The 20,517-nt window shown below is 48.2% G+C and overlaps 9 protein-coding genes across 9 annotated transcripts; 5 read left to right on the forward strand and 4 right to left on the reverse strand.

The window, feature by feature from the left end:
* Positions 1 to 133: 133 nt before the first annotated feature.
* Positions 134 to 1,252, forward strand: BDW43DRAFT_296410 (aldo/keto reductase family protein; the record flags this gene model as incomplete). Its single annotated transcript, XM_032044209.1, has 5 exons — positions 134 to 342; positions 389 to 603; positions 661 to 737; positions 790 to 1,105; positions 1,143 to 1,252. 5 exons carry the CDS (start codon positions 134 to 136, stop codon positions 1,250 to 1,252), a joined length of 927 nt encoding a protein of 308 aa, XP_031905893.1.
* Positions 1,253 to 2,452: 1,200 nt separating this feature from the next.
* BDW43DRAFT_305942 (uncharacterized protein) lies at positions 2,453 to 2,979 on the reverse strand (the record flags this gene model as incomplete). Its single annotated transcript, XM_032045907.1, has 3 exons — positions 2,453 to 2,698; positions 2,746 to 2,879; positions 2,952 to 2,979. 3 exons carry the CDS (start codon positions 2,977 to 2,979, stop codon positions 2,453 to 2,455), a joined length of 408 nt encoding a protein of 135 aa, XP_031905894.1.
* A 524-nt stretch (positions 2,980 to 3,503) lies between these two features.
* BDW43DRAFT_319308 (NADH:flavin oxidoreductase/NADH oxidase) lies at positions 3,504 to 4,843 on the reverse strand (the record flags this gene model as incomplete). Its single annotated transcript, XM_032048889.1, has 1 exon — positions 3,504 to 4,843. One exon carries the CDS (start codon positions 4,841 to 4,843, stop codon positions 3,605 to 3,607), a length of 1,239 nt encoding a protein of 412 aa, XP_031905895.1. The 3' UTR covers positions 3,504 to 3,604.
* Positions 4,844 to 5,151: 308 nt separating this feature from the next.
* BDW43DRAFT_296412 (amidase signature domain-containing protein) lies at positions 5,152 to 7,142 on the forward strand (the record flags this gene model as incomplete). Its single annotated transcript, XM_032044210.1, has 7 exons — positions 5,152 to 5,415; positions 5,465 to 5,587; positions 5,648 to 6,296; positions 6,355 to 6,404; positions 6,463 to 6,600; positions 6,667 to 6,964; positions 7,024 to 7,142. 7 exons carry the CDS (start codon positions 5,152 to 5,154, stop codon positions 7,140 to 7,142), a joined length of 1,641 nt encoding a protein of 546 aa, XP_031905896.1.
* A 771-nt stretch (positions 7,143 to 7,913) lies between these two features.
* BDW43DRAFT_319310 (putative extracellular exo-polygalacturonase) lies at positions 7,914 to 9,186 on the reverse strand (the record flags this gene model as incomplete). Its single annotated transcript, XM_032048890.1, has 2 exons — positions 7,914 to 8,721; positions 8,774 to 9,186. 2 exons carry the CDS (start codon positions 9,184 to 9,186, stop codon positions 7,914 to 7,916), a joined length of 1,221 nt encoding a protein of 406 aa, XP_031905897.1.
* Positions 9,187 to 9,805: 619 nt separating this feature from the next.
* On the forward strand, positions 9,806 to 10,925 carry pmeA (putative pectin methylesterase; the record flags this gene model as incomplete). The annotated part of the gene is made up of 3 exons (XM_032048891.1): positions 9,806 to 10,239; positions 10,305 to 10,417; positions 10,498 to 10,925. 3 exons carry the CDS (start codon positions 9,806 to 9,808, stop codon positions 10,923 to 10,925), a joined length of 975 nt encoding a protein of 324 aa, XP_031905898.1.
* A 506-nt stretch (positions 10,926 to 11,431) lies between these two features.
* Positions 11,432 to 13,068, forward strand: BDW43DRAFT_260501 (Zn(II)2Cys6 transcription factor). The gene is made up of 3 exons (XM_032040212.1): positions 11,432 to 11,748; positions 11,802 to 12,303; positions 12,359 to 13,068. The coding sequence occupies exons 1-3, from the start codon at positions 11,460 to 11,462 to the stop codon at positions 13,035 to 13,037; spliced, it is 1,470 nt and encodes a 489-aa protein (XP_031905899.1). The 5' UTR covers positions 11,432 to 11,459; the 3' UTR covers positions 13,038 to 13,068.
* A 786-nt stretch (positions 13,069 to 13,854) lies between these two features.
* BDW43DRAFT_296416 (uncharacterized protein) lies at positions 13,855 to 15,286 on the forward strand (the record flags this gene model as incomplete). The annotated part of the gene is made up of 6 exons (XM_032044211.1): positions 13,855 to 14,047; positions 14,146 to 14,267; positions 14,318 to 14,691; positions 14,755 to 14,825; positions 14,881 to 15,107; positions 15,236 to 15,286. 6 exons carry the CDS (start codon positions 13,855 to 13,857, stop codon positions 15,284 to 15,286), a joined length of 1,038 nt encoding a protein of 345 aa, XP_031905900.1.
* A 3,311-nt stretch (positions 15,287 to 18,597) lies between these two features.
* On the reverse strand, positions 18,598 to 20,205 carry BDW43DRAFT_305949 (uncharacterized protein; the record flags this gene model as incomplete). Its single annotated transcript, XM_032045908.1, has 1 exon — positions 18,598 to 20,205. One exon carries the CDS (start codon positions 20,203 to 20,205, stop codon positions 18,598 to 18,600), a length of 1,608 nt encoding a protein of 535 aa, XP_031905901.1.
* Between the last annotated feature and the right edge of the window lie 312 nt (positions 20,206 to 20,517).

Here is a 20,517-nt window from a genome sequence, read left to right on the forward strand (position 1 = left end):
AATTGAACCGCACAGGTCCCACATGGAGCCAATTTGGGGTCAAGCGCGATACAGGTGCACATTCAAACCGTCGCCCCCAAGTGTCATTTCCGGAGAAGTTCCGCTAGCAAGTCTAGCACCCAGGCTTCTCACGATGGCTTCTTTTGCGGCTAGGGCAACCGGCGCCTCCGTGTGCGGAAAGCGTTTTTACCCATTTGGACAAACCATGGCTCGCGCTCTGACTACTCATACAACATCTTATACACTCAACTCAGGTGCAAAGATCCCGGCGCTCGGGCTCGGTACATTCCAAGAACCCCATTCCCTAGAAGAAATCGTCAGTAGGGCCTTGCAGAAGGGCACGTTTGATTGATACGGTTCGGGTCTATGACGCTGAAGAACAAGTTAGAAGGGGAATCAAGAAGAGTGGAATTCCCCGTAAAGGTATCTTCCTCTGTACAAAGCTGTGGTGTAATTATTACCACCCCGATGTCGTGGAGGGCGCTTTGGATGACACCCTGCGAGATCTAGATACCCCATATGTCGATCTTTTGATGATGCATTACCCGTGCACCTTCAAGCGGGAACCCGACCTATTTCCTGGGGAACGAAGATGGAAGAATGGTCCTGGGTGATACCATACTCCTTGAAACGTGAAAGGCAATGGAAAAATTGACTGAGACTGGCAAGATCAAGGCCATGGGGTGTCGAATTTCAGTAAGGGAGAAATTAAGACTCTGCTCGAGGAGTCGTCTACGGTCAGAAAATCCAGCCCAGTCGCAAACGATAAGAAGGTAATTTACTTTCTAGGCCCCAGCACTTCATCAAATGGAGGTTCACCCCTATTTCCAGCAGACGAGTTTCAACGAGTGGTTGCGGGCAAGGGGGATCCATGTGGTGCAGTTCAGCCCCTTGGGCAACACGAATGACTTCTACCGACAGACTGGATGCTCCAAGGAGATTGCGCACATGATGCGAGTTATTGACCAACCAATCTTAAAGGAGGTTGGCCAGAAGTATGGCAAGAGTCCGGTACAGGTTGTACTCGCATGGGGAATCCATAGCGGCGGTTCAGTTATTCTGAAAAGTGTCGTCGATTGGCAAATCGAGAAGAACCTGGAGGCAGGTTTCGAGTTGCACGCTGAGGACATGTCTCAAATTAGCGACTCTGAACGCAAAAGCTCGCTTCAATGATCCCAGTCTGGACTACGCGCGGCGATTGTACAGTGACTTGGGAGGCATTGACGGCACTATGATGGGAAGAACTCACTAGATATTTTCTTTAGAGTATAGCCCATATGTTCCATCTGAAAATGTTGTTTTCTTTCAAGTCTGGATCTACTTTGCTCAACTAACAAGCGTATATAGAATAGAACAAACTGTTCTTATTCTTCTGTTTCTTAATTTCCACCCCATTTGTCCACCACCCTAATCGACATACGTACACACAGACCACCCCCTAAGGGTCAAATAAAAGAGATTTATTGCTTCTTTAAAGGGCTGCATTGATAGCAAAGACAAAACATTACCGAAGCTGGCGGCGCTTCAAGATTCAATAATTCGCCTGGGCCCGTTTTCTTTCTTTTTTCTTTTGCAACGGCACACTCCAAACTACTTAGAGAAGGCAAAACGATGACTATACGTATATATATTACGTATTTATAACCTGTATTCGAAGCAAAATCCCACTTTTATGGAATGTAAATCCACCATCGACCACTAAATTCGAGCCTGTCATGTAACTAGATGCATCTGAGGCCAAAAAAGGTAAACCTATAAATTGGTCCGCGTTAGCTTTACCTTCAGTTTGGAGACTTTGTGCATGTCCTTACCCCTTTAAGTTCATATGGCGAAGCGAACCGACGGGCAGGAATTTGACCCAGCCACTTGTCGAGCATCTCTTTAGAAGCATGCTCCATCATCTGAGTCTGGATATAACCGGCTAAGTTATTCTTAATGAACCCTAAACCTCTTATTAAAGAGAACTGTTTTAGGTCCGAAATGTTGCCTAAATGCCCTGTTCAAAGAAGCATCCATCAGCTTTGTTGTCCAAGACGACTCGAAACGGACTCATTGATCCTTAAATCTGCGGCAAATTTGAACGTTGTACAGTATTGAAGACCGCCAAAACCGAGCCATAACCCTTCGCAGCGTCAAAATAGGTGGACCTGAGGATATGACACAGGTATGTGTGAGCCCTTATACCGTTACATCAGTATATCCTTAATCACGATTGAGAAAATAATTAGTTAGATTATGAATAATCGTGTTCGTCACCCTGCTGCGTTGTATTAATTAACATATGTACTGTGAAGCCCTGAATGTTTTTATATAATGCTCATTTTTTTTATACACTGCTGAATGGCAATGTGAAGCTGAGAACTCAGTAAAAAATAAATAACAAGCTGATATTCTCCAGTTCTGACATCGAGTTGGAAGCTACCAGCACAGATCCGCATTTTCCACACAATAGTTACCACTCAAGGGTTTGAAAGTCATCCATGTAGTCACCAAAAGCTTTAAGGTCGAGGGAAATTCGGACCCAGGCTGTCGTACGGTTCTTGGAATAGAACATAACCCATCCGGTAGCACCAGTCAGGTTGACGTTAACCTTAAGACCAAGATTTCCCAAATTGCCATAGAAAGTCCCGATGGAAATTCCCCAGATGCTAACGGTAACGCCGATGTCCAGTGTCTCAGTGTCGACCCAGCCCGTACCCTGGATTCCATTAGTTTTAGTACCAGGGAGAATCAATGTTTACCCACGGAGTGAGGTCCCAGGTCCCAGGATATTGGCTTGCGATCTCCTACATTCCGACCAGGCGCCTTGAGCAAATCTTCGCCTACTTGCCCCACATCGTAGTTCCCATCCTTGCCCTGTGAGAGAGTCACTATCGCACCTGAGGTTGGGATTAGCGACGGGAACTTAGATAAAGAAAATAAGATTAGAAGATGATGCGAATAGAACTTACCCACAATAATCTCCTGTTTTGTCGACATGGAGTCGGTTGCTCTTTTGGTTGTAAATTGTTTCAGATATCACAAGTAGTACTGATATTGGAGAATCCGAGTCTTGCGTGTAGCAAAAACCTCAGGAGCATGAGATTCATTGTAGAAAAGGCGTCATCTTTTTATCCTCTCCCCAAAGACAGTTCCTTGACCTCATCTATCTCCCAGTATAAAATCAAGCTGGTGCAACGTAATCACACGATTGGTTGTATGCACAGTCTATCACATTGCATTCTAACCGTCCGATTTGTGGCAATTGTGTCATGGATGCAGCCTCCGTCCATAGGCGGATATGAGCCATTTAATTTATTACCTTGGAATAATCCCTGTCCAGATCGCCCGATATTGCTCAATTTCAGGAGGCGATATCATATTATCCACATGTCTCCGTCATGTGAGGGCGCAGTCAAATAATGTGGCCAATCATTGGCCAGAGACTGGTTTCATATAAGATATGGAGATCCATTTAGCTGAGCCAAAGAGGGACAAACACCCGAACACGCAGCTGGTCCGGTATTATGAGATAGTGGAGTACAGATGTTCGGAGCTGAAGAAGTTATGCTTTATATAGCAATCAGGAGGTTTCCCAGTCTATAGTAGTGTAAGACATGTATGTCTATAGGGAACTCTTTGCCTTCTTCCCACGACCTTCAAAACTCCAATCAATCTGAGTGGCCATCCTCACCTTCACCCCGAGCTCATTTGCAAACGCACGAACCAAGCCAGGGTTCTGCTGGAACCAACGCCCAGCCTGTACTGCATCAATACCAGACTGCACCACCTCCTCGGCCAGCGATCCCGTCTTGATTCCTCCCACCGCCGATATGAGTAATTTGTCGCCCACAGCTTTCTTAATTTCTTGCGCAAAATGTACCTGATAGGCGGGGCCCGACCGAATGGCGATCGCAGATTTGGCGTGGACCCCACCTGAGCTGACATCTACCAAGTCGACACCGCAGTCAGCCAAGAGTGAGACCAGCTCAATCGACTGAGCCATTGTCCAGCTCTCGGGAAACTCTTTCTTGAGGACCTCATCAAACTCGAACCAATCTGTCGCACTGATCCGGACAATTAGAGGCATGGTTGTCGGGATACTAGCTCGAACTACCTCAGTAACTTCCAGGAGAAGTCTGACCCGGTTCTCGAAGCTACCTCCATACTGGTCGGTTCGTCGGTTACTAACAGGGCTCAAAAACTGGTGTAATAAATATCCGTGAGCGGCGTGAATCTCAATCACATCGAAATTGGCCCTGACGGCCCTTTTGGCAGCCTTCCCGAAATCTTTCTTCAATTCCTCAATATCCTCCCCGGTCAAAGCCTTGGGGACGGTATTGATTCCCTCCTCATGGGGAATTGCCGATGGACCAACAATCTCATCCGGCCACCCGCCAACTTCCTTGAGAGCCATCGCGTTGCCGCTCAGCCAGGGAGCAACGGCACTGGCCTTCCGACCCGCGTGAGCTAATTGAATAGCAATCTTCTGGCTTTGTCCGTGGGCAAACTCCGTGATACGCTTCAATGGCTCGATCTGGCCATCCTCGTAGAGACCAAGATCCTGCGGTGTGATACGGCCTACTTTCTGAACGGCGGTCGACTCCATGATTGCCAGCCCTGGCCCGCGCTGGAGGATGCCACCCAGATGCGTCAAGTGCCAATCATTGGCGTAGCCATCCTTAGCGGAGTACTGGCAGAGAGGGGCAAGGAACAGGCGGTTCGGAAAGGTCGCACCGCGGATGGTGAGGGAGGTGAACAGCTTGGCTGATCCCTCGAGCTGCGTGCCTGCTGGGGGATCCTGAGCTGGGGTAAAGTAGGAGGTGCCTTTGGCGGCGACGTTGTCGATTACTTCCTGTGCCATAACTTTTGATTTAGAGGACTGCTAGACGCCCAACAAAAGTAGAAGCACGCAGGCAGCTATATAAATACTGATTACAAATAGGGCATTATTAATTCAAGTCACGATGGACGATTACTAATTCTTATGTTGGTTAGATGGGGGCCATTATAGCGCAATATGGCCAGATTGGACCCTCTCCTGCATAAGACCCGCCTGAGTAAGCGCTGGATGATACTTTACTTTCGCTGATTTCCTCATTAAATGTTTGACTACCTCTCGCCCGGAATGAAGTCCAACGAAATCAACCATTGCAATTTGCAGCTATTGTAATGTCGTGGAGAACCATCTCTAGAGAAGCTCAGGCTGCTGTACTGAAGTCCATTCCCAGGCGTTGGCGGCTGGATCCCGAAAATTATGCGTCTCTGAAAGACGTAAGGAGCGTGCCTTATACAAGTGGCATTCTGACTCCCAATCAGCTCAAGATTACTGAACTTACGGCTGTCGAGATAGTGAAACATCTTGAGTCTCGTCAATTGAAAGCCGTACAAGTTTTAGAGGCTTTTGCCGGTCGGGCAGCTATCGCACATCAGCTGGCATGTCAATTCTCTTAAGTTTTCGGAGCGAGGCTAACTGGGAAAATAGGTCAACTGTCTGACCGAGTGGTTCTTTGAAGATGGCCTTCAACAAGCGAGAGAGCTCGACGAGATCCTTGACAAGGGTGGAAAGCTGAAAGGCCCATTACACGGAGTTCCTGTCGCGTTAAAGGTAGAGAGTTTTACATTTGCTTGACCCAGACAGAGGGATACTGATACCGCGGCTAAACAGGATGCCGTTGAAGTTAAAGGCCATGCTGTAACAATGGGATACGTTGCGAGAAGAAACAACATCGCTAAGGAGGATTGCACTATTGTAAGGACATTGCGTGCCGCAGGTGCGGTCTTCTTTTGCAAGACAACCATGCCCCAGTCAGGAATGGCTTTGGAGACGGTCAGCAATCTTTGGGGCCGCACTACGAACCCATTCAATAGAGATTTGGGCGCGGGCGGTAGTTCCGGAGGGGACGCGACTTTGGTCGCCTTGAGAGGCAGTCCCATCGCCCCTTCGACTGATATGGGGGGATCTATTCGCGTGCCGGCCGCGTTCAACGGACTATACGGAATTCGACCGACGGCGGATCGCATACCCAAGGGCGGCATGTACAACACCAACACTGGGAATCTGACGATCAAATTGTCCTGTGGACCTGTCTGTCACTCTCTGGACGACCTTGAGCTATTTACCAAGGTCATCAATGCGCATCCGCACAATAAGTACGATGTGACTTCTGTGCCGGTTCCCTGGAAAAGCCTTGACCCATTAGATCGCAAACTTACTATAGGAGTAATGAAATGGGACGGAGTGGTAATGCCTCACCCGCCGGTCCTCAGAGCTCTAGAGCACACCAAGCAGACACTCGAGAAGGCCGGACACGAAGGCAAGTAATCAGATTACTTCATGATTCCGGCAAAGGTCTTACTGACCTGACGTTTTAGTCATTACAATCGAGCCCCCTTTCGATTGCTGGGATATCAAACAAACTACGGTAAGCATAAGCATCTCGTTCAAATGGAGAAGACGTATTACTTATAGGGGGACGCCAGTTCGATATCTATTACCAATCTGGGTCTGCCGGGACTATGTCCACACTGGCCGCTTCTGGCGAGCCTACCATACCAGCTTTTGCGGATCTGCTCAGGGTTTTCGACACCCGAGAACACTCTGCCGCGGAAGCGTTACGAGTATGTGTTTTCCCCATCCTTGTCGGCACAGATGGGCAAAGAAGTACACACTGACAGATCGGGCAGTTGAATATCAAAGCAAGAGCCCTCAAAGAGCAATTTGCCGATACATGGAAGGACACTGCTGGCCGCACTACCTCAGGCCATACGATTGATGCAGTGATAGCGCCACCAGCGCCTGCAGTAGGCTATCCGCATGACTTTAATATATATTGGGGATATACCTCGTTGTTTAATCTTTTGGACTATCCTTCTATCATCTTGCCGATTCACAACTTCAAGGTGGATCCTCAGCTGGACCCTGTGGATCACAACTACCGGCCTTTGGAAACGAACCCCTACGACAGACCCAATTATGAACTGTGTAAGTCACCTAAACTAACTCCCCTACTTATGTATTTTCTAATACGCAGTTCATAACAGATGATCCAAATGTGTTCGTAAATCAACCGTCAACTATCCAGATCGTTGGACGTCCGTTCGAGGATGAAGAATTGATTCGGGTAGCCTACATACTCGATGCGCTGTTCAAGGCTCCATAAATTAGGAAGGACTAGCAATGACAGATACGGACGTTGCTAAATCTAGAACTACTTTTTTCGTTATGGATCGCGTTCGTAATCTAGCGTGATCTTGTAGCTACTGAGACATTTCTCAGCTCATCATTCCACCAAGTGAATATTTATTTCACCTCTAGTAGATAATAATCCATCCCTAAAGTGGTAGCTCTCTTCGTCCGCTAGATCCTAATAACCTTGACCTTGGTCTCCTCTCAAAAGACTTTATGTAGAGCCTTCCCGCGTTTGTTCTGTATCTACTCTCAGCATCTCTACTTTCTATAATGAATTATTCTTAATTATACTACTCAAGGCAGGGATAGTTAGTGCATATTTACTAAGCTTGACTGCACTAGGAATGAATGGAGCTTGATATATCTGTCTAGTTCTTTGTATTGTACATACCTGGAAGGCTGTGGCTGTCACGGTGTGCCTGCGGGCACACCTACCTTGCCTGCCTGAATCCTGTTTGTGGCTTTCGAGACTCTGACTCACGCTGAGAATCCAGCATGAGGAAATGATCCGCGCTTGGCCTGTCCTTTGTTTGGGAAATGGAAGATGATCACAGCGTTGCAGACAAGCAAAGGGGAAGCTGGCCAGCTCCATGATATATCGAACGAGAAACAATTGAGGCCTCACTGAAGAAAACCTTTTTTGCTAGTACATTTTAGCCTGCCTCTTTGGGCCGGGGATGAAGCCATGACTAGTAGAGTGATTTCCATTTGAACTATCTAACGTAGTCTATGAGCGTGATTATCATCCAGATGCACCTGAGGAACAGCTAACGCCAAGGTCAGAGGGAGTGTTACCACATAGGATTTTTGCATCACCAGACGGAGCTTTGGCCTCGAAATTGCTAATAGACACATTACAGGTGCCTCTAGAGCCACAATTCAAATTAGCCACCACCGGATCGTTCTTCTTACTTGTAGTGCCAGTAAATCCCTCAACGACGATTTCTTCCAGCACCGCATCGCCGGGTCTTTCTTCGCAGTATTCATTATCCTCACCATAGCAGCTCTGGATTTGGAAGGCGTAGTCGCAATCATCCACGATGAAATCTGAGAACGTTACGTTCTTCACCGTCGAGAGGCCATGACCTCCACCGCTGGGATAAGTCTTGATGCCTGCCGCCTTAGTCGACTTAATCATCGTTATGTTGTGTGCATACACATTCTGAACAGTGTCATCCCTGGATTTCCCTAGTGAGCCTACCGATATGCCGTGAGATCCGGTGCAGGATACATTCTCCACGGTCACATAGTTGGCGCCAGGCTTGAACGCCACGCAATCATCGTCATTGGTTACGGTGACCGATGAGATGGTCACGTAAGTGCTTGCGCCGATGTCAAAGGCATCTGTGTTCTTAGGACGGCTGTCTGAATTGGACGTTGCGTCCAAGGTCAGACTTGTGAATTTAGCGTTGGTCGTGCCACCTTTGACTGAAATAAACACGTTGGGCGGGTTCTTTTGCCGAATGCCAGACACCTCGATGTTCTTGCCTCCAGTAATATAGAGAAGAGTGGGACGCTTGTAGCTAGTGTCTTTGGCGAACCGATCCCATCTATCCTTGTAAGGCTTGCTATATATAGTAAACAGGAAGAAAGCATACGTACGACTCTTGTCCATTTCCATCAATAACCCCCGAACCTGTTAGAGAGCGGATCTTCAGACCGCCAATGCCCAAGACACTGATCATCGCCGTCTTTCCCTCCCAGTAGTCGGTCGAGCTGGTGAACTGGAGATGGCCTTCCACCTGGAAGTCGCAGTTGGCGCATCCTTTGAAATCAAGGACACTGTTCAAGTAATAGGTAGTGTCTGCTGGGATTACAATCGTGCCCCCATCGCCACACGATGCGATCGCCTTCTGAATTGCCGGGACATCGTCGGTCAAGGAGCTTCCACCAGCAGTGGGAGTGCAAGCAGCACGCGGTTTGACGGTTGTATCAGGGGATGACTGTGTCCCGGCTGGAATGGCTCCGCCAAGGCCAAGCAGCGATAAAAAGAGGATAATGTTGAGGCCGACCATTTTGCGATGATACTCGCAGGCGGTTATTCTAACTTGTCAAGCTGACAGTCACCTCGGATCGCAATCGAAATAAATAGGCTGAGGACGCAATGGCCTTCGACTCAGGCAATCAACGAAGATCATCACCATGTCTGTGATGTCAATCACAGCGTATTCGAACTGTTACCGTGGACAGTCTCTAGTAAAGAAAGCTACATTGGCATTGACGGAAAGTTGATATGAGATTGAGTAGAATTGTCCGTCAGCTCCGGGAGTCGCCTACAACCTGTCTGAGATAAATTACTCGTGATCCTCCAACCGATATTATAGGAACTGATCGTCGTCTGGGGTATATTACATTGGGCAGGACGATCCGGCTAAAGGCGTACCCGCTTTTATCCAAGCGGACTCCTGCGAACTCCGAGATTGACTGGTGCCCGCAGGATGCCGATTGATGGAAGAATTTCAGAAGATCTGAGCACGTATAGACAACATGTGAAGTTTGGCAACAGATTGTGAGACAATGTCTTGTCTCCTGCTTCGGACGACCAGTGACTTGGGTTTATAAGCATGCACATCGGTCCTTAGTATTCCAAGGTACATTGCTGCCTGCACCTATCGCCTTTCCAGTTCACCTACAATGTATGGTGCTGGCCTCATAGTTGCCCTGCTGGGCTTAACTCTCCGTAGCTCTGCGTCTGTTGTGCGCCGGGTGTCGAGTCGCACCAACGCGCCATCGAGATGTTTGACGGTGGGCAAGTCCGGAAGTTATTCAACTGTTGGTGATGCGCTCAGCGCGTTGGGCTCCTTAACAGCGGACGCGTGTATTTACATTGCAGCGGGTATATATGAGGAGCAGCTATCTATTGAGTATGGAGGTCACTTGACATTGTACGGCGAAACCAGCAGTACCGACACCTACAAGGAGAATACTGTCACCATCACCCATACAATCTCGTCTCCGGAAGCTGGCTCCCTTGATAAGAGTGCCACCATCAATGTCAAGTCGGAGTTGTTTTCTATGTATAACATCAACGTGGTGAATGGTTATGGGTCTGGAGCGCAGGCCGTTGCGTATGTGTTTGAAAAAATCTTGAGGATATTATCAATAGATCTGACAAAGCTTTGCTCCCGGCTAGTCTCGTCGCTAATGCTGACCGACTGGGCTTCTATGCCTGTAAATTCACGGGGTACCAAGATACCCTTTACGCAAAAGCGGGTCACCAGTATTATACCAAATCCAGGATTGAGGGTGCGTTCTTGCTTGCTGACATTTGTTCCCCATCCATCATCCACTTGATCGCAACCTAGACCGGAGTTAACGCATCGAAGGTGCTGTTGATTATATCTTCGGTGACGCCTCTGCCTGGTTTGAAGATTGCGACATTGTCTCCAATGGCCCTGGTGCAATCACGGCTTCGTCGCGTGAGACCACTTCCGATACGGCGTGGTATGCAATCGACCACTGCAATATCAAAGCAGCGTCCGGTGTTGAGCTCACCGATGACATCTACCTGGGCCGACCCTGGCGAGCCTTAGCCCGCGTCATTTATCAGCACTCGGTGTTGTCAGATATCGTTAACCCCAAAGGTTGGAAGCCCATGGCAGAGGGTGCGACGCCGCTTTACTATGAATTCAACAATACTGGAGATGGATCGGACACGTCGAAGCGGGAGTATCTGAGCTCTATTGGTGCTGCTGTGACGAAGGAGACCGTGTTAGGGGATGATTATAAAGCCTGGGTAGACTTGAGTGTGTAACCTAGAGATCAGTTCCTCACCATTTGTGAAGTAGCTGCGTAGTAGTTTAAATAGAACATACCGTTTCTATCCAAAATTTGTTAAGTAAAGTTAAGGATTCCCTACTCGATAATATATATTCGATGAGATGCATTGTTGCAGATAGTCATGGGATATAGTAATAGTACCAAGTAATACTATCAAAGGTGAGAAATGGCTGGCGATACGTGGAGAGAATTTATAATTACTTTCTTCCATCGCTTTCCTATTCTTATTCTAATTTTCTATTGTGTTAGTTGCTTGGTTGCCCTATGAGTGGATGTTCGACCACTCGTTCCCTGCCTACCGCCTCAGGCAGCAAAGGGTGTCCACCAGGTTTGTCAAAAACGTTGATTGGCCACAGCTGTTAGATAAATGGGGCTTGGTGCGCCTTGGCTTCCCGAAGAAGAATAGCGGGAGGAACGGGTTACTTCTTGTTGGCCCTGGATTGATGATGAATTAACTCTTTCAACTACACCCACAGTCATTCGGCACACTCCGCATTTACACTTGGCGATGGAAGAGTCCCCGACGTACGCCACTGAAGCATGCTGGACTTGTCGCCGCCGTCGCTGGAAATGTGATCGGCTGCTGCCTGCATGCCGCAAGTGCGACATTATACAGGAGCAGTGTGCAGGGTACGGCAAGGAACGGCCCCTACGGTGGACAAATAGCGTGGCTAGTCGGGGTAAGCTGATGGGGAAAACTGTGCCAAGCGCCGCGTGCCCAATCTCAATCGGGCGCCTGCTAATCGATCCCGGTTTGCAAGACCTGACTCCACCGATGCGCGAGTATATCGCATACTGTATGTATGAAATTAGTTGTCACAAGGGATTCAATATACTGACTGTGACTAAGTCGAGCAAAATTGCAGCCCGGAATGTGTGATATATGATCTGGGAGCAACTAATCCATTCAAAGAACTGATGAGCTTAATTCCATCTAGTCGGGGGCTGTGTCATATCATGGTGTCAATTGCTGCGCTGCACCGGACCCAACGGAAGTTAAATAACAGGCGATTAACCGTGGATGATCAGGTTTGTCAGGGACCAGGCGCGAAAGGATCAAGAGAATCTGCCAGGTACTATGAGTACCTGTACCACAAACAGAAGGCTCTGTATCTACTGAGGACGAAGTGCCAAGAAGGTCCATCCCAAGATCCTTACGGAATTATTGCTTCGGTTGTTTTATTCATTTGGCTGGAATGTCTGGAATGCGGGAGAGACACTTGGGCATATCATCTCAACGGATTGAGGGAGATTATGCTGGCCCAAAGCCTGTCAATAAATTTCGTGCAGTCGACGAGCTTAACCGCTGCGTTTTCCCGATTCTATGAATATTTTGACACGAGCTATGCCGTGTAAGTGCAACACCATTACTCCCCTTTCTAAACCTGTGCTTCTCTGACAGTATAGCTTTGAAATCCTCGGGTCGACCTTGGTAAAAACCAAGCAGCAATATAGGCCGCTGTTCACTTCAATACCGACTATTGACATCCTGAAGCGCTCCGAGTTTCTAACATGGACTGGCTGTCCGGCAGAAATCCTTTACGTAGTGTCAGTTGTGAACTCCGTTTCCTCAGACCCGACCAGGTCGACACCGAATCTCATTAATTATCTTTTCGCTCAAGCGGAGTCTTTCTCCCCTCAGAAATGGGCTCTGTCATGTCCGACCTTCGCGCATATAACCCCTCGCTATCATGTTGCGTGCATCTACAAAGCAGCCGCTCTGATCTACATGTTCCAGGTATTTTTCCACAGACCCCAGCAGCGCCATCTACTGGAGTCGGCAGGCGTGGGCACACTAGACGCCACGATCGCGCATTTCACCTCGATCAATACGGAGGACACCCACTTTAAAGGGATTCTTTGGCCTGCGTTTATTATTGGTGCCGAGGCACGGACTGAGCACCAGCGAGCAGTGATTAGGGAAGTGTTTGATCATCTGTGGGGCTTTTGGCGCGCTCAAAATGTGAGACACGCATTGGAGGTACTTAACAAGATTTGGGCGCGACAGCAGATTACCCCGGATGGAGCATCCCAGCCCTGGATTGAGTACCTGTACGAACAGGGAGAAAATTGGATGTTTGTGTAGCTAGCTTCCTCTATTTGGAGGGTGTCCAGACACACGCTGAAGAGCCGTGTGCAATTATCGAAACAAAAACCTTACGATTCCATCTTCTGTACATATATATAGTGATATCGTGAACTATTAAAACATAATACCCGGTTCTCCTCTATAAAAAGTGGGTCTATGCTCAACACTAAAGCGTTGAAACCATGGTATTGGAACGATTAATGGCAGGAGTGGGCTAGTACGAAATTGGCAGTACTTTGGTCGCGTCCCCTGGCGCTGGTTCTGTTCAGGGTCAAGACTGTCAGACTATTGTCAATATCTGCAGAGATCTTGCCGAGAACAAGGTCCCACAATGTCACTAGATTAAGTTTGGCCAGAAAATAATAAGTTGACAGGTAATTTGACTGAGCTGAAAACGCCCCGCCGATCACCAAGCCCTACTGGAGATTGGTGTACGCGATCTCCATCGTCCTGCAAGGGGCACACGGATGAACTTTGCAACTCAGGATGGCATGACAGTTAATCTAACGATCTTAACGTTCCAATAATTTATCAGTTGTCGATCAATACCGTGGCGATCTAAGAAACAAAGATGGGAGGTCTTTCTCCTCCCGCATTCAGGGCAGACAACAGTTCTAAAATGTACCTGTCCATTTTTCGCTAGATTTTTGTGATATGAGTGAACTAGGAGCTAACTTTATGGCGGACTTTGTGTGTGGCAAGTGAAACGTCTTCAGGGGCTCGTCTTTAATAAACAATGGCCCCATGGTTGCTGAAATCCTGTATCCGGGAATGACACGAACGGATTCTCTGACAACCACGACTTGAGTACAGTATGGCAGATACAAGTGAATTAGGGCACTCCGAGCTGGGATACTCCCACGATAACCTCCGTCATGTGGTCATCACGGCTACTTGCTGGGCACTTGTCCTCTCGACTTTAGCCGTAGTACTACGGCTTGTGTGTCGACGGATGATGAAGACCAAATGGTTTCTAGATGACTACTTGATGATAGTTGCGTTAGTAAGTGACTATAGAGCAGCTATGGTTGAGGCCAAGTGGATCTGACATCTACCTCCGACAGTTCTTTGAATATGTGATCTCACTGGCCGGCGTCGTGCGTAGGTCAACCAACTCTGGATTATACTCTCCCTTCAATAATTCTCACCGATTCGCCAGTCCTCTATAATGGCCTCGGAACCCACAAATATTATGTCCCGCCGGATGATTTAGAAGTCTATATGAAAGTGCGCGGCCATATGCCTTCCTCGCGTCTCTTGTAACTGACACCCGAAAGACGCTGCCTAGTGGCACCTTCCTTTACCCTCTATGTATCACATTCGTGAAACTGTCTATCGTGACCTTCTACAAGAGACTCTTCCCCGTTAAGCCGATGGCCATAGCAGCGAACGTGGTCGGATTGATCGTGATCTTGTGGTGCCTTGCCGTGTGCCTAGTCGGCGCAATGACCTGCATCCCCTTTCGCAAGCTATGGCAGCCACAAGTCCCGGGGAGATGCATCAATCTGGCACAGTTCTATTATGGTCTCCAGATCCCAAACATCCTCACCGATGCCGTCATCCTCGTGATGCCCATGCGAGTGGTATGGAGCCTACAAGTGTCCCGAGCACGAAAGATTATCCTGTCCGGTATTTTCCTCCTTGGCCTGGTGTGAGTCATCCCCTCTTGCTATATCGATCTATCTTGTATTGACAGGTAGAAACATTATAATAGAACATTGATCTTCGACATCGTTCGCTTGGTGGCCATGGTTGAAGTCTCAGAAGCCGGAAGCGATATTACATGTATGCCTTCACACCCATCTGATCTCTAATCACGCTAACCCGAGAGCTACACTAGATGAACAAGTGTCCCCTAGCGTATGGACCTGCATTGAACCCGCCGTTGGCATCACAGCAGCATGTCTACCAAGCATGCGTCCGCTCTTCAACCGCTTCCCGCGTATTCCATGGCAGAAGCTATCACTACGCTCTAATGATCCCAGCGAGGAGAGAGTCAACAGACAGCCGCCGGATATCAAATGTACCACCATTGTTCGAGTCAATAGTGAAAAGGTGGACACAAGTGTAGGCGGTAGATCTGAGAGTACTAGTGATGAGTCTGTATGAGAGAAGTTCCTTTGTACTGGTTGGACTTGGGGGTTGGGAGTCATTCTTGTATTAATTTGAATTTCCTAATATAATGACATTTAAAGAGCTCGGAATCCTCTATTCTTGACCAACTGATGCATTTAAGAATAGACTAAAACATGCTGCAGGGACACTCAGTATCGATGTCAATAGTTGAACACTAGGCTCTGCTATTATGAGTTGCTATAATTTAGGAAGTCACCTTGAGCCTGCGACGGGAAGGAATATGAACTGTTTGTATCACCTCACTATATCCCCGTCCTCACCAGCATCTGCCTCGAGGGGCCCCATGCCTACCACCGACATCCAGACCAAAATTCCGTCCCACGGAGACGAATTTCTTCCACTCCTGACATCACCAACTCGATATCGCCGGTCAGATCAACGATGTGAGTGCAAAAGTTGATATTCTGCTCTGTCTGGCTCCGGGCGCTGTTCCACCTTTAATAGCGTCTCGAGGAGTGCATACTCCAAGCTCCAAGACCTGCCATAGCCGCGGCTCTATAACCTCAATAGCAACGTTATGAACTCCCATTTCATCGGACAAGTGGCGGATTCTGTGTGCGGGACAAGCCCGTTTCTCTGCCATGCGTTCCTTTCGCGCTAGAATCACACGGGTAAACGCGTCTTTCTCGCAGATACAGTGTCGGTCGCAGAGGCCGAACTCCATCGGGTTCACCCGCTCACTTTCGCAGAGCTGCCAGATACCGCTCGTCAGCTCTGACATACCATAGAGACCACGACTCTGGCGGAATGGATGGTCTCGCAAGGTAACCCTGGTGGGCACGGGACACCCGCCCGAAGGTACTATACGATGAACCCCTCTAAGCCATAGCTAGGGCTGTAGTTTGACGACCTATCTGTGCGTGTTGAACGAGTCTGCGACTCGCCTGGAGGGCCGAAGGAGGGTGAGACGTACACTATCTCAGCCAGGGTGATAGGCAAATTACTGGATTGGTTACAGGTGCCATTTTGGTGTGTGAGTCAAAGGTTAACATGGAATACCATGTATTAGAATATCCCCAGTGTCAGGGCACTTTTGGTTATCTAGCCGTATATTTTAGAGAATATAGTGCTCGATGGACAGGTGTAAGAGATCCTACACAATTAACGAAAAGGTAATTCACATAGGTTGATGAAGGCGAGGAAGAGTAGACGGGAGAGGACGGAAAAACAACATTTTTCTGGGGATGCTGAACAGAGAGTCGATCACGCCATCATTCTGACAAAGTTGTTCACTGCCAAGCTATGGAATGAATGAATGCTCATCCTGGGTATAGGGAACGATCAGACAATACAGAAGATACCGGAATCGAAATATATATAACAATTAAACAGCGTAGACAGATGATCCTAATGACGATCAAGCAGGCCTATCTAGGTCAGAACCACGGGCTCTTTTATATGTGGCCTGAGAACAAAAGAATTCAACGCTCTGCTTGATTCAACAATGCTTCTATCCACTAGGCGTGTCTTAGCTGCCTGTAATACTAGGTAATACCATTGGCATATTCAATACTCAAATATTTGATCGGTATGCCTACCGATTCATTCATTGATTATATCATTATACCCTAATGTAGCTATCTACTGGGGCTCTTCCGGTGTCGCCGATAGGATCTAACATATAGATTTCTATAGTCTACAAAGATATCTTGCTGTTGTTAGTAGATTCCCTCAGTCCCACTAGCTCTCTCTTTCTTCGTGTTGCATTGTCTATGATCTTATTGAATCCCCTCATATCCCACGGAGCTCCAGTAAACCCCTCATAAGATCTCTCTTAAACCTATATGCTGTTTTCCAGATCCCTTCAAATTACCTAAACCTACTAGTTTATACCGACATTTTTCGTTATGTGTGTATAGTGACTAAAAGCTCGTGCGAATGTAGGTGAGGGTTGATATAGCGACGATCTCCTGTTCAGCCGACTCTTCCCTTGTGCAGCTGATCTACTATAGCATTTGCCTATTTTATCCTGCGCTTTGAATTTTGTAAATCACTATCACTATCTGTGTCCTGTTTCCCGGGGTCTTGAAGGTAGCTTGTACGGCAGTCCCCGCGTCTCAAGGAGATAATTGGTAGTTCGTGCCATATGCTCCACTTCCGACCTTCAGCTTCTGAGGGCAGTCTTCAGTATGGCCACTGGATCATCGTTATGCTTTCTCATTTATTATTCAGTATACAGACTTCCCCACTGCCTAAGCGCTCAGATTCTAGAAATATGTCTTTTCAATATTACCTCATCCACACTGTCTATACAGTGTTGGATTCGTTAGCCCTGAGTGTATCACCTGCTGTGAAGTGCCTTAGGGTTGACCTAAGTCACGCTCGCTTTTCATCTCTCACTTTTGTCAGCTAGCACATACCTCTCCCCCCGCCTACCAAATTCTCCATACTCCTTTTCTCTCTTGAGAAACCTACTATCATCAACTCCCCATCTCCCACCGTGTCCGTGTCTGCAGGTCCTTATCATGGCGCGTGTAAGTGCCTGTGCCGTCCTCAAACAAACTAGTTCCTCACTTCTGTTGCACTTTCTGTGCACTACATCAACTAAACTCTTTCCTTTATCACAAAATTTAAAGAAAGCCCCCAATATCGAAACACTTTCCTAATATTAACGCTTTACACGGAAAAAATCAGCCTGTTACTACCGCAATATAAAGGGCCACATTCAAACATACCGCCCAAAGAGACGACAGGATCTCATCGAGGGTCTAGTAAGACCCGTAAGTTTAGGCATGGTATAATCTCACAAGAGATCTTGCTAATATATTCAATAGGGTCGTGGCGATGCTCTTCCTCCGTCCCTCCCGGCATTGTCGGGGCTCCGCGCCTTCTCTGCCCCCACCCCCACGCAGGGTCGAGGTGCTGCTATGAGCAATATTAATGGTGGTGATGCCCCTGCAGGGGCTGTCGATAAGTCTCTTGCTGAACTACTGCGGCGAAAAGCGGTGCTGGGGAGATGAGAGAGAGATGTCAAGAAGGCGGCGAGGGGTGTCGGTTCTGTGGTTTGTCTCCCCCCTTTTCTTTTTTTAAGAAAAAAAGCTGCTTTAATGGTCTTTTTATATTTCGAAGTTTCTTCGAGGAAAATCTAGCATTTTGTACCGCCGAAGTACTCGTAGTTATCATTGACGGGTAGAGTAGTTCGAGGTTATTATTTACTTGCAACATGGGTAAATTTTATAGCTTGATCTAGAGCTAATATCTAGAGTGACGGTTATCGAAGTCATCCGATGAACGCAGTATGGTGTGAGGGTTAGTAGGTTTATGGTATAAGAGTATAGTACAGTACTATGCGCCTAATACGCACGAGGACCTTGACGACAAGACATACAGTCGTAAACAGAGACAATGACAACCGAAGACAGGAAGAAAACACTTTTAAAACCAGGTAGAATACAACGACAGCAGAAAGAAGATTCGAATATCACTGAAGGCCCTTAATGATCTCCGTAAGACCTTCCTTGACGTTGGAAGGAAGAGGCCAGTCTTGAACACCGCCGACTGCTACCTGCTTGTTTGCGAAATACCAGCCTTCGATGCCCTTGAGGACCAAGCGAGCCTTTTTGGAATATATGGTCTCGACATTATAGCGAGGCTGCTGGTGCAGCGCGTGTGTGAATCGCGTGGCTGGTGTCCCCCAAGGATGAACCTGGAAATCATCGACATGGTCAACGTACTCAGGTATGAGGCCTTGATGTCCACGGGGCCAGTATGCGCGCGGTTTATCGTAAAAGGAGATATCGTCGGGAGGAGCCAATTGAAATGTGGGAAGATACGTCGCACGCTTGAATAGCCCTTTCGCAGCCCACATGCCATGCCGCTCCACTTGCCAGTGATAGTATCCCAGGCGGCGCGCAGGGTTTTGAGGGAGAGGATCGATAACTGGGGGCGAAGGGAAGGGGTCTTCATCGTCGAACTCAAAATCTACAAGCAAAGAATCACCGTGAGGGAGAAGAGTTTTGCCTTTATCAATACAGATGCCTGCAGCATCGGCTCGTTTGGCGCGTTCTTCCTGCTTACAACGTCGCTGTTCGTCCTCCTCAGCTTGTAGGGCATCGATTCTCGCAATGATATCCCTTATAACCCCCTTCAGGCTTTCCCAGCGAGTCACCATGGCGTCGTCCGCAAAGCTGCCTTCCGCATTATGTGGCATCTCCTTGTAGGAAATATGCACCATGCCAGTTGCGCGACCAAATGAGCATGGTTCAATCTCTCCACGGTCCTCAGCTGCTTGTTGACCTCTGAACCAACTGCAGAGATGGTCGAGATCTTCGTGGGTAAGGGCGCGCTGGAAAATAGACTCGTTCCCCCGCCTGACCTGCGAAAGCGCCAGTCGAACCTCCCAAAGCCTCCGTTCCTTGCGCCAAGATCGCAACAGCAAGAGGAATTTATGGCGATATGTGGTCAACTCCAGCATGTGGTTCTGAATCAGTTCCTTCACCATGATCAGTCTAAGCTTCTCCGTGGCAAATTTAGGCTCAACGCAGTAGTCACTCCCCTGCAGAATTCGCGCCGTCCTAGTCATGATATTGTAAAAGGGAGGGGCAAAGGAAACGTGCAAGATTGCAGCATCAGAGGCCACGCGAAGTCTGATACCACCAGTGCCATCCACGTAGTCTGGTACGTTTAAAACCATCCCAACTGGAATTGTACGCAGCTCGGGCTCTCTATAGGTAGGTATCTCCGGCGGGGACTCGGTGAAGGAGCTAATATCCGAGGGCTGTGAAACGAGAGCTTGATATCGGTCGGGAAGAAACCAGAAAAGGTGGCATTGGGGGTACTGTAGCTCGGCCCCGGTCTGCCGAACAGTGAGACGTGGCAATCCATCAGGAGTAGGCACTTGCGGTGTACTGGAAGGTTTATCCTTAACCACGCGAGATCCAGTGGGCTTGAGCTGGGATGGCCCAGTCAACTGCTGTGACACATCGGCAGGCGTGGCTCTAGCTGTAGGGACATCAGGGGCGTCAGTCCTCTGTCTCTTTTGGGGAGGAGAGAAAGGAGCACGCGTCCCTCCCATTCGACGAGTTCTCATGGCTTGTTGTTGGGTTGGGTGTTGTGGGATTAACGGCGGCTGCGCGGTAAAACAGTCCTCCAAGCAGGCGTTACGAGGTAGCAATGCTAAAGTGAGGCGATGTGAACGATTTAATGTGTAGATATGAGGCAAGAAGTAATCCTGAGAGGGAGGAGGAAGGCGATGCGAATGTAACTATCATTGAAGTGAATATCACAACAGACGGGTTGCGCTGACCCAACGAGAAACAAGCCAGACGACAAGTTTTCTGTTTCCCAATTTAACATGAGACAGCTGTACCCGAGCCATGGCAGTGAATGCCCTCATATTCCA

Source organism: Aspergillus alliaceus (assembly GCF_009176365.1).
Source record: "Aspergillus alliaceus strain CBS 536.65 unplaced genomic scaffold BDW43scaffold_2, whole genome shotgun sequence".
Classification (NCBI taxonomy): domain Eukaryota; kingdom Fungi; phylum Ascomycota; class Eurotiomycetes; order Eurotiales; family Aspergillaceae; genus Aspergillus; species Aspergillus alliaceus.

What these genes read in the sequence shown, in the direction of transcription:
- BDW43DRAFT_260501 (XM_032040212.1), top strand. Translation starts at nt 11,460, where the DNA reads ATGGAAGAGTCCCCGACGTACGCCACTGAAGCATGCTGGACTTGTCGC. An exon ending in GCGCGAGTATATCGCATACT is followed by an intron (nt 11,749 to 11,801) that starts GTATGTATGAAA and finishes ACTGTGACTAAG; the next exon opens with TCGAGCAAAATTGCAGCCCG. An exon ending in TTTGACACGAGCTATGCCGT is followed by an intron (nt 12,304 to 12,358) that starts GTAAGTGCAACA and finishes CTGACAGTATAG; the next exon opens with CTTTGAAATCCTCGGGTCGA.